The 12,148-nt window shown below is 43.1% G+C and overlaps 1 protein-coding gene and 1 pseudogene across 2 annotated transcripts; both read left to right on the forward strand.

The window, feature by feature from the left end:
* Window positions 1–1,124: 1,124 nt before the first annotated feature.
* Window positions 1,125–5,638, forward strand: LOC125522264 (Transducin/WD40 repeat-like superfamily protein). Its single transcript, XM_048687340.2, has 9 exons — window positions 1,125–1,334; window positions 1,431–1,625; window positions 1,807–2,014; window positions 2,710–2,805; window positions 3,665–3,739; window positions 4,042–4,152; window positions 4,227–4,318; window positions 4,531–4,615; window positions 5,129–5,638. The coding sequence occupies exons 2-9, from the start codon at window positions 1,441–1,443 to the stop codon at window positions 5,489–5,491; spliced, it is 1,215 nt and encodes a 404-aa protein (XP_048543297.1). The 5' UTR covers window positions 1,125–1,334; window positions 1,431–1,440; the 3' UTR covers window positions 5,492–5,638.
* A 148-nt stretch (window positions 5,639–5,786) lies between these two features.
* On the forward strand, window positions 5,787–11,270 carry LOC125525341 (putative disease resistance protein RGA3; annotated as a pseudogene). Its single transcript, XR_015611864.1, has 3 exons — window positions 5,787–6,256; window positions 6,547–7,838; window positions 8,586–11,270. The product of XR_015611864.1 is annotated as a putative disease resistance protein RGA3 (transcript).
* The last annotated feature ends 878 nt before the right edge of the window (window positions 11,271–12,148 follow it).

Here is a 12,148-nt window from a genome sequence, read left to right on the forward strand (position 1 = left end):
AAAAACACCCATTCAACTCGATCGTAGGCCTTATGCATATCAAGTTTTACCGCACAAAGGCCTGTTTGCCCCCGCCTTCTGTTCTTTATTTTATGAATACACTCATAGGCAATGAGAATATTATCAGTGATTAGCCTCCCGGGAACAAAGGCACTTTGAGTTGGGGAAATGATCTCGGGCAGGATACCTTTTAGTCTTGATGCCAACTTCTTTGAAATAATTTTGTAAAGAACATTACAAAGGCTAATGGGTCTGAATTGAGTTACCATCTCTGGGTTATTATTCTTCGGAATCATCACTATAGTTGTGTCATTCCATTCAGCTGGAATCTGCCTCAAGTTTATTGCTGCCAAAACTTCGTGGGTAATCTCCTCCCCAAGAATATGCCAATATTTTTTAAAGAATACAGCGTGTAGCCCATCCGGCCCTGGCGCCTTTAAATCTCCAATGCTAAAAACTGCATTGCGAACATCCTCACTTGTGTAAGGAGCAAGCAGCACATCATTCATCTGTGCGGTAACCTTTGTGTCCACCTTGTCAAGGACTGCCGGGTCTGTATGCTGTACTTCCGAAGTAAACAGATTTGAGAAGTAATTTTGGATATGTGGGTTGAGGTTCGCCATACCCTCTATCCAATTACCCTCGTCATATTTCAGTAGCTTAAAATAGGTACATGAGTCACGTACATGCTTACCATTACGAGGGAATTGTAGATAGCCCGTAAGCATGTCAACCGAGGCCGGTTTAATTCCGTTTAAACCCACTAATGATCTAATGGTCCAAAAATTTATTTTTTTAGGGGGGAAATGAATTATGAAGCTAGCTAAAACTAACCAAACGGGACTTATGTACACCATTTATTTACCATTTACATCCCCAATAGTCCACCATAACCCGAGAGACGTCGCGACTTTGTTGGTTGTTAAGAGGGAGGGAGGTAGTCGACACTACCTTCCCAAGCATTCGACCTCGAAGCTGGATTCAACCTGAAAACACAAAGCAAAATCCAACATCAGCTTAGAAAAGAATTTTCTTTAGTCAAAACAAAAACATGGGCAACTTTTAGTTAATTACAATTTAAAGGAAAAAGGCTAAAATTTATAAAAGAAAAAAGAAAGACATAACCAAACTGGCTGGTCCAAAAACAGAAGGGCCAGCGTGGTGTCTCTTTTTCCTCCTTCCCTCCGTCTAGGGCTTCCTCGCCGAGCGCCGCCGCCGCCGCCGCCCCTCCTGCCCCGTGCCGCGACTTCTCCCGCCGCCAGCTGCCTGAGCGTCAGGTGCTCACCTCCGACACCCGTTCGGCCGAACCGCCGCCCGCTCCCAGCCAATCAAAGGTAATTTCTTTTCCTCCTCTCCTGCGAGAAGGTGCGATTTTTGGACATTGACATACATGCTGATTGTTCTTTCTGGGCGGTGTGTGGTGATTCAAGGGCCTGCGCGATGGAGGTTGGTAACGGGGGCGATTCGGCCATGGAGGTGGAGGCGGAACTGAGCCCGTTCGCGGCGGCGGCGGCCTCCGGTTCCCCGGTCCCCGGCGGCGTGGCCTCACCGGCCAGGCGGCTGGGCCTAAAGAATAGCATCCAGACCAACTTCGGCGACGACTACGTCTTCCAGATTGCTTCTTGGTAGGCAGCTTCCCCCCTTTCCCCCAGTTTGGCTGCAGATTCTGTTCTGCCTCGGTTCAGATAAGATTAGAATGGTGTAGCTTCATTATAGCTTCCAGTACTTGATAACTGAATGAAAATACATGCTGCAGTACTCGATATATATGTTTGCTTCTAATTTCGTATATCTTCTTGTGACAAGCCAGGAGATCTCAACGCTCGCGGTTTCTCTGTCGACAAACGCACTCAAGTTCTATGCTCCAGCAACTGGGCAGTATCTGGGGGAATGCACAGGCCATACAGGGAGTATCCATGAGATTGCCTTTTCAGCTCCCTCATCGCCGCAGGTGATATGCTCTTGCTCTGGTGATGGCACTATCAGAGCCTGGGACACAAGGAGCTTCAAGCAGGTTTTTCTTTCCCTACTACGTCCTGATTGCTGATAACTGATGCTGGCTGTTACATGAATGTGCGTGATTGCAAAATTTTGGCAGTAACAGATTCACATCTACATAGTTCCTTCTTTAATACGTATATATGTTCCAGTTCATCGGTATGTTTCTCAGTTTCTGCATTGTAGTTATTTGTATTCTCATAAAGGCGTGAGGCATTAATTGTTAATTCTTGGGATGCTTTGTTTGGATCGAGGTTGGCTCACAATTCATTAAATTTGAATATGAGTTATTATATCTCATTGAGTTCTTCTCTGTTCTGCTTTGTTCGCACTGGACAAGTATTAATTTCTTTTCCTGTAAAATGAGATGACTTGATGCAAGGTGCAACCTGTACAACCACATATGGAGTAGTGATTTTCTTACAAATTTTGGAATAGATCCATTGCATTTATATACTAATCCTAGCCAAATATGAATTCCTTCCACATTGACATAGAAATAACCCCAGTTCCGATTGTTGTTTTATTTTATCGTGTCCTGATGCCACTGGACATAACCTCTTCTACTTGATTCACTGGCATAGTTTTGATCTGGTATTTACATTCACTGTACTGTATAGGTAATTAGTGCTTCAGCTATTTGTAGATTACTACAGTTGATTAAAATGTACTTGCATTTTGACCATTCGCTCTTCTCTAAATGTCTGCCAGATATCTTTGCTAAATGCTGGCCCCTCGCACGAAATGTTTAGCTTCTCCTTTGGTGGAACAAATGGTAACCTACTTGCTGCTGGTTCTAGTTCCAAGGTAAAGGAGTGCTGTTCTTTCATATATTAGAGTCATATCTACAACAGCTTTAGTTTATCCATATTCACTCTGCACCTGCAACGGTTGGTGTATGCTTATAATATTTCTGTCCACCTTGGTACCTGTGATGGTCAATATATGCTTCTAATCTTTGTGATGTATGGGCGGTCATGCTTGAATGTCAAACATTGTATACATAAATTGTATGTCGAAGAATTCGTGTTCTGTTGAGTTGTTTATGTTCGATTTCTCTTTCTTTTAGTTGTTGTAAAATAATTGAAAATAATAATTCAATGCAAGGCCATACCCCTTGGGATAGCATTCAGAAACAGAACCCAGATATCCACCGAATATTCGGATATGATTTAGACACTAGCATGTGAGTTATCCAAAAATTGATTATATGCTATATCGGACTGTGTCTTGAAAACTATCACCCACACATTTGTTAGCTTAACATTTTATTGGCTGGCTTCACTCAACACACAGCCCAATACGTGTGATTTGGAAACTAGATGTGTGATGCTAACACAAGTCCTGCTAGTAATAGAAAAACAGTGGGACCGTTGTACCTTCTTCGTACGAACTCCAAATCAGGCAAAATATGGTTATTTCGCTTGGTTCAGCATGATGCCTGACAAAATATTTGCTACCATCTAATTCGATCATCATTAGCTGTATTTCTTGGACCAGGTGTTGATTAACAAGTGAACTTTGTTAGGACAAAGTATTGAACCAGCGAGGGTGGACGGTTGAGTCCTACCTGTAAAACTTACTTCAGATTGTGCACCTGTATTGAACCAGAGAAGGTTTCATGAGGTTATTCAGGTTGAGTCTCACTCAAGTTGCTTGATTGTAGGTTCTGTTGTGGGACTGGAGAAGTTCAAAACAGGTAGCCTTCTTAGAGGAATCCCACATGGACGATGTAACCCAGGTATGCGTTGTTCTACAGAGTTTTGCATGTTTTACAATAAGACAAGCCTAACTTGCATACCCCATGTACGTGGATATCCCTTTACATCAATTATAGTGGCAATTAGTGCTGTCACATACTTCTTTTTTACTTGAGTGCTGTAATGTACCTTTGTTTTCTTAACTTGTCTGGTGACATTGCTGTCTTCAGTGTTCATACTTTTGCATCTACTTCATATCAGCCACATGATATTTATCCACTAGTTTCTCGATTGGCTGGTTATCAGTCATTGTTGTGCTGATTTACTGCTCTTTGTTGGACAGGTTCGATTTGCACCAAATCAACAGAGTAAACTCATTTCTGCGGCAATTGATGGTTTGATATGCGTCTTCGACACTGATGGTGATATCAATGAGGACGATCATTTGCTATCTGTATGTGTTTTCTTCCTATGTTGTGCTTTAAATACTTAGGGATTCACGATACTTAGATATATGCTATTTAATAGGTTATGAATGTGGAGACTTCTGTTTCCAAGGTGGGTTTCTATGGAAACACATATCAGAAGCTTTGGTGTTTGACTCATATTGAAACACTAAGGTAATTTCTTTCCACATGAAGTTGGTAAAAGATTCTGTTAAATTATTCATTGGCAAAGAAACTCCCACCCCTTTTCACCTCTGTTTTGAGAATATTTCTGCCCGATTCTTCTCTGTTTTCACCCCCAATATTATGCATCCCCTACTTGTTTTACGGTTAATTAACAAGTACACAAGTTTAACATTACGCTGTTTGCTATTTAATTATCGCAGCACTTGGGACTGGAATGGTGGGACTAGAGAATTGAATATAGAGAATGCTCGTTCCCTGGCTAGTGATAAGTGGAACCTTGACCATGTGAGTACGCAAGACTGCTTAACCTATCTTGTACATTCTATTTCCATCTTTGCATTTGAGTTCAGTATATACTGATCATGGTTTGGTATTGTTTATCAGGGATTTTTGTTTCAGTATTACAACCAATCTTGATGTTACATGCACATGTTCTTGTTTTCTCTCGATAATTCAGAGCACAATAGCATTCAAAATTACTGTTAATTTCATTTAATTTTTAAAAATTTAATCTGACTGTAGCATTCATTGTTGGCAAAAAAAGAAAAAGAAAAAAGAGAAGAGACTCATCCACTTACACACAGCCAGCATGACTTTGAGATATCTCTGTGGGCGTGTCTTCTCTCTGAGGCTTTTTCTTTATCATCAAAAGTTGTGCTTGCAAATACCATTTTACTCTACATCCTGATGAGTTGCCTTTCCGACTCCTTTTACATGCGTGCATTGTTGTTGAAATGAGATTATACAGAACTGAAGATCATTCTCCCTCTCAAATCCTTACATTTGTTGTATTGACAGTTGGACTACTTCGTCGACTGCCACTACTCTCTGCCTGATGACCGGTTATGGGCGATCGGCGGCACAAGTGAGGGGACACTAGGTTACTTCCCTGTGAAAAACGATCCCGCGGGAGCGATTGGTCCGGCGGAGGCTGTCCTGGAAGGAGGCCACACAGGAGTTATCAGGACCATATGCCCAGGTGGAAGCAGTCTTGAGAGCCTTGGCCAAAACAAGGGCATCTTTGGATGGACAGGAGGCGAGGATGGCCGTCTATGTTGCTGGCGCTCTGATGATGCAGCAGTGACGAAGAAGTCGTGGATCTCAAGTACGCTTGTATCACGCGTAGAAAAGAAAAATAGAAGCCGACATCAGCCCTACTGACCTGCTAAGAGATGGATGCCTGGCCTCGGCTTACCCATCCATATTATGATATTTCTTTTGTATTGAGAGAAGAGCGGCGATAACGTATGGTTTGTCCCTGAATTTTCTTGCCAGTTAATTGACCATTGCTGCTGTTTTGGCATTTTATGGTTGATCATGTTATTGCTGCTTTGAAGTAAGAACTGTGGCCTATAATTGTTTACTAGGTAATGCTTGGGACGTTCCTGCTGATATCACATTACCTCCTAAGAAGTATCTTTGGGTCTGCGTTTTGTGTTTTGTGTCAGTGCTTTCCACCATCAATACTAGATGATCTTTGCATACATATCTAATATCTTATCTGTAGCGAACTAATGATCTTGGCGATGATTTTATTGCTATTAAAAAATTTAATTAATCCAAATCGGCCAATTTTTTAAGAAACTATCACTTCACTGTCCGGCGGCGACTGTGATCGAGATGGGCTCCCTGCTGGTACCACTGCTGGGCAGCGTGGCGGCCAAGGCCGGCGACACGCTGGTGGCCGAGCTGCTGCGGGCGTGGGGGCTTGACAAGTCACGCCGGAAGCTGGAGCGCCACCTCGCCGCCGTCCAGTGCATCCTGCTGAACGCCGACGCCAAGAGCCACACCAACCCTGCCGTCCGCCGCTGGACGACGGACCTCAAGACCGCCGCCTATCATGCCGACGACGTTCTCGACGACTTCCTCTACGAGGCGTTGCGACTCCGTGCTGCACAGATGCGCCCCTACTCCACGGCACGCAAGGTTTGTCCTCGCCCGCTCCTTTTCCCACACTTCCTCAAACTAGACGAACTGAAACAAAGTTTGCATGAAAATCACAAAAAATGATGCAACATATCAGCATTCGCTCGACAAATTCATCCAATTGTTATTCAATCTTTTTTTTTGTTTGTGGGTGCATTATTTACTCAATCATCTGATGCTATTCCACATGGCTAGCAACAGTGCATTCTCTGCCTCTCACTCATTTGTTTAAGGTTTTATTTTGGAAAATGGCGGGCTTTTAGTTTCGATATAATTGTTTTTCATTGCAGATGCTCAGCTACTTCACCACCAGCAGCCCGATTGTTTTCCGTCTCTCCATGAGCAGGAAGATGAAAGATGCCCTTGAAATGATAGACGAACTGGTTGTCGAGATGAATAACTTTCACTTCCTACAACATGCCAAGGCACCAACCATTGTTCAGCCGCAAACACACTCACATGTCAATGAATTACAAATTGTCGGCAGACAAGATGAAAAGGAACAAGTGGTGAAGATATTGCTCAACCAGTCTGATAATAGCAACATTGATAATAGTGACATCATGGTGCTCCCCGTAGTTGGCATGGGGGGAATTGGCAAAACTACCCTTGCCCAACTTGTTCACAATGATCAGAGGGTGAAGGACCCTTTTGAGTTGGTCTTGTGGGTATGTGTCTCTGACAAGTTCAGTATCGAAGAAATCATCCGATCCATAATAGAAGTGGCCACCATGAAGAAGTGTGATTTGACTCAGATGGAGGCACTGCAGAAGGAACTCAGTAAAGTTTTGGCCAAGAAAAGGTACCTCCTAGTATTGGATGATGTTTGGAACGAAGATCGACGGAAGTGGGATGACATGAGATCATTGTTGTGCGCACATTCTAGATCTGGTAGTGCTGTAATTGTGACAAGCCGCAATGAAAAAGTTGTTTCTATCATGGGCGGGCACACTTCCACCACATCAGATGTCACTTCTAAACGAAGATCAATCATGGGAGCTTTTTCACAAAAATGCATTTGGTAGAGAAGTGGTAAAACAAGAGGAATTCAACTCAATAGCTAAGAGTATTCTACACAAGTGTAAGGGGTTGCCTCTTGCTATCAACACAGTGGCAACTTTACTTCATTCAAAGCATCACAGTCAGTGGGTTTCTGTTTTGAACAGTGATGTTTGGAAGAATGACGTCCTGGCAACTGGAATTGTACCTGCTCTACAGCTGAGCTATGATCACTTGTCATCAGAAGCAAAAATATGTTTTTCATTCTGTGCTATTTCCCCCAAGGATAGCCCGATGGATACAAACATGTTAATCCAACTTTGGATGGCAAATGACTTTATTGCATCAGAAACAATAGGCCAACAAATTTTCAATATGCTAGTCCAAAGATGTTTCCTCCAAGATGTGGAGATTCAAAAGAATCTTCTCTCTGAGTTTCGACATGGGTTCATCCACCGACCAACTACTTGCAAGACGCATGATCTCATGCATGATCTTGCTGACTCTGTAAGCGGAAATGATTGCTTCCACTTGCAATCATCTTCATCACGTCAACAAATTTTGGAAGGATCCACAGACGCTGGTTCATTACAGCATTTTTTTTTGAGGGAACTACGGCGGGCAAAAGCCAGCCTGAACTCATTTTATTTAAAAACCGGACACTGTACATAGAATATTTACAAAGGGTTGGGGGGCACAGAGCATACGGGAAAAGCTAAGTTACATCAAGATTCATCGAGTCTGGCCAACATAATGCCGCAGTCAAGTAGGAGCTGTTTACGGTCCTCATTGTGGCAGCGGTTCGCCCACAGAAAGATGTCATCGGCCGCTCGGCGGAATACAAATTCAAGGGTTTGCACTTCATTGTTGAAAACCTTTGCATTCCTTCTTTTCCAGAGATTCCAAAGCATAGCCAGAACAACCGTGTTCCGAACCTTGCAAGAAGGCAGATGATACATAATATCGCTGACCGAGGGGCAGTCTGCCGAGCTGATGAACAGGGAGTCTGCCGTTGCCCACGCTTCTGAGGCAACAGCGCAGTGAAGAAGCATGTGAGCTGTAGTTTCGGTAGCCGAACAAAAAGGGCAGGAGTCCGAGTCTGAGAGGCCCCGACGGAAGCGACGTTCATTGGTGAAGAGCCTTCCACGGTGCGCGAGCCAGAGAAACAACCTGCACCGGTTAGTCGTGTAGTTCTTCCCCCAAATGAAATCCGCGAACGGATCATCCAGCCGAGATGAAAAAGCCGCCTCATAAGCAAAAGCAACGGAGTAGGGTTTGTCGTTCATCCTGCACAATCGAGCATCTGGGGCATGCGGCATTAAGATCACAGAAGCTAAAAGGACTTCATTACAGCATGAGGTTCGACATTTGTCACTTGATTATGACAGTAATGTTAATGTTAAAGCCATGATGGAAATTCTAGCTCCCGGAGCCCGCACGATATTAAGCCAACGCCAATTGGGCTATCGATGTCCACTAAGAAAGTCCAAGTCAGGATTAATGTCCTTACGAGCAGTGAAGACGTTCTCAAGCATAACACAAATGACAAATTTGAAGCATCTTCGCTATCTGGATTATTCTTATTCTTGTATATCTGCATTGCCTGAAGCCACCACCATGTTGTATAGCTTGCAAACATTGAAGCTCATTGGTTGTAGAAAACTCAAGAAATTACCAGAAGGGATGAGATATATGAGCAGTCTTCGACACATCTTCCTTGTTGGGTGTCATAGTTTGGAGCAGATGCCGCAAGGTATTAGTCAGTTGAATTCCCTACAGACATTGACGAGTTATGTCATTGATAATGATACAGGTCGTGGAATTGATCAACTGAAAGATTTAAATCTATGTGGTGCTCTTTCTTTGACTGAGCTGAGAAAAGTGCATAGTGCAGAAAATGCTAAACAAGGCAATATGTCTGACAAGCATAATTTGAAGCGATTATCACTCGATTGGACAAATGGACATTATGGCTCATATTTTGGATATGGAGTCGATAATATTGCAGAAGGGATATTGGAGGCTCTTTGTCCACACAAAAGGCTTGAAGTTTTACTGTTATCTAATTATACTGGTCCCAAATTCTCATCATGGATGCACAACTATACCCAGTTAGAACATCTTAGTGAACTTTCTCTGACTGGATGTGAGAACTGCAAGTATCTTCCACCATTGTGGCAGCTGCCCTCTCTTGGGTACTTGGTTTTGGATGGTTTGCATAGTGTGACAAGTATATGTATTGTTAATGATGACATGGACAATGTGGAATCATGTATTTCTCGGCCACCCTTCTTTCCTAAATTGGGAACCATGATAATTTCCGACATGCCTGAGCTAGAGAGATGGCACCAAGAGGTGGCAGGACAAGTGGCAGTTGTATCATTGCCGCAGCTCAAGAAGCTAATTATTTCTGAATGCCCAATGCTATCAAGCATGCCCAGGACGCTCCCTTTGCTTGAAGATCTACAGGTGGTTAGCGCAAGAGACATTCCCCTTCACCATCTAATGAATCTGTCTATGCAATCTAATCTTGAGTGCAAAGGCTCCATTGTAGTTGAACCTGTTGGTTGTCTATCTATGGACCTTCATTTCTCAAGGCTTGGTGACTCTGATGTGTTAGTGAGACTCACAGTTTTGAGGGAAAATGTAGGGCGCTTTGAAGAGGAGATGAACAGAACACCTTGCAGATTTATTAAGAAGCTGGATATAATAGATTGTGACTGTCTTTTCTCACATGAACTGTCCCAAATACAACGGAATATATGGAACCATTTTGGTTTTGTTGAAAGTATGTGGATTACAGGCATCAATAATATAATACAATGGCCAGCAGTAGAATTCCCATCAACAATATCTGATGACGAAAATGTCCTGCTTCCTCGACTCCAGGTTCTTAAAATTATAGGATGTGAAAATTTGGTGGAAATACCAAGACTGCCTGCATCTCTTGAAATATTGCACATCAGTTGTTGTCAGAAGCTGGTGTCCATGCCAATAATTCTCGGGAACATAAAAAAGATGAGAGAACTCGAAGTGTATCGGTTCAGTGCACTGGCAACATTTCTAGATGGAATGCATGGAATCACTGCACTCAAGAAGCTGCGAATCGAGTGCTGCCCAACCCCAGAGACACTACCGGAGGGGCTCCTGCAGCAGCCCCCAGCCCTCCAGGAACTATGTATTACAGACTGCCCCAAGTTGGAGGAGGCCTTCTCAGGAGGAGGCACTTACTGGGATTTGGTTGAAGCAAACTTGGAGAGATCCTCCTCAGGAGGCATTTGCTGGAATTTAGTGGGCGTCACGACCAATGGGCATACTCCCAATCAAAGGCAAGCCAAGCATTTCAATCAAGCACAAACAGGCATACTCCCAATCTGCCGCCGTTCACGACCAATGGCGGTGAGTCACGTCCAGTAGCCGCCGCCGTCTCCTGTGCGAGAGAAGGGGATGAGAACGACGACCGACTGGAGCGATTTCTGGTCAATCGATTGGTAAGGGTATTTTGGTCTTTGTTTGTGGAACCCACTTGCCAGAGGGCAAATTAGCAAAGTGCCAGGTAAAGGGTGTCATCGGATCAATTACAAAGTAATGGAGGGCAAATCATCAAACTACAAAATAAGTGGTGGCAAACAATCAAATCCCCCCATGCCCAGCTGGGACTAGTACCTTGAGATGCTTGGCGAAGTTAAGTGCATCTACGTTACGACAAGGAGATCACATATATTTCCGTATACATATCTGTTAAACGTGTAAGACTCAACTACTAGTTGGTTCCATAGCCCCTCGTGATCTCTCAACAACCATCCCCAATAGTTGTTTACTTGTAGGCTAGACTGTTCAAAGCTGGTTATCGGTATAATAAACAGATTCTTTAACAAGATAAACGGTAGGTAAGGGAGTACATGTAAACCTATATTTATTCCAAGTGATAAGTGCCCAGCACGAAACACTCTGGTCCTAATGTTTTTATAACTAAAGTTGCCATCTGAAAAGAAAAAACAACCAAAAAAACTAAAATGCCAACAAAAAGAAAGTTGCCACCCTTGACAACTAAAGTTGCCATCCTCACGTCACTAAACTTGCCATAAAAAATGTTTGGAGTTGCCGTGTGTTCATGTCACACGTGTGGCACTTATCAGAATCATTTATTTGGCTCTAACCTTTTACCGTCAACTCAACATCCCAATTTGAGTTATGTACCATAGAAACTATATACTACCATTAAAAGTTCTCTGACATACAAAACCAATGCTACTACCTCCGTTTCAGTTTACAAGTCCTGTGCGTATATCTAGGTTGCCAATTTTATCACCCTAATATAAACTATATAACACACAAATTATACCTTTTGAAAGTAGAAACTCCGAAGTTTATGTTGGTGTATTTTTTGTAATATATGAATTATATTAGGTTGGTCAAATTGATGACCTAGGAATATGTGCACGCCCTGTAAACTGAGAGAGAGGTATTACCATCATGCCGATGGAAACCTATCGTGCTCTGCATTGTAAGCCAATAATACACAAGTTGACCCCGTTGGTATAATACACCTATTTTTTCTCGTAAAAAAAGATAACACATGGCATCTGCATCGAGCAATGCACACAACCATTTTTATCATAATTTAACAGAGACTGAGAAAACAAATACATGGATCAATTCAAAGCCACCTTTCTGATGATCTATGTTGTGACACCTATTAGTTCATTGATGTGCCTTGACCTCGCACCAAAGTACACCATCTAATTTGGTGGCCTCACCAAGCCGCTCCACGGCGAACCAAGAGCACCAACTGATCTAGCAGACCCTTAACGCGCACCGCATGCGCACGCTCCAATCCACTGCCACCATCTTCTGCCGTCTCAACTTAAGGAAATACCAATGCATTTACCT

This window comes from Triticum urartu, chromosome 7A (genome assembly GCF_056163025.1).
Source record: "Triticum urartu cultivar PI428250 chromosome 7A, HENAU_Tu73, whole genome shotgun sequence".
Taxonomy (NCBI): domain Eukaryota; kingdom Viridiplantae; phylum Streptophyta; class Magnoliopsida; order Poales; family Poaceae; genus Triticum; species Triticum urartu.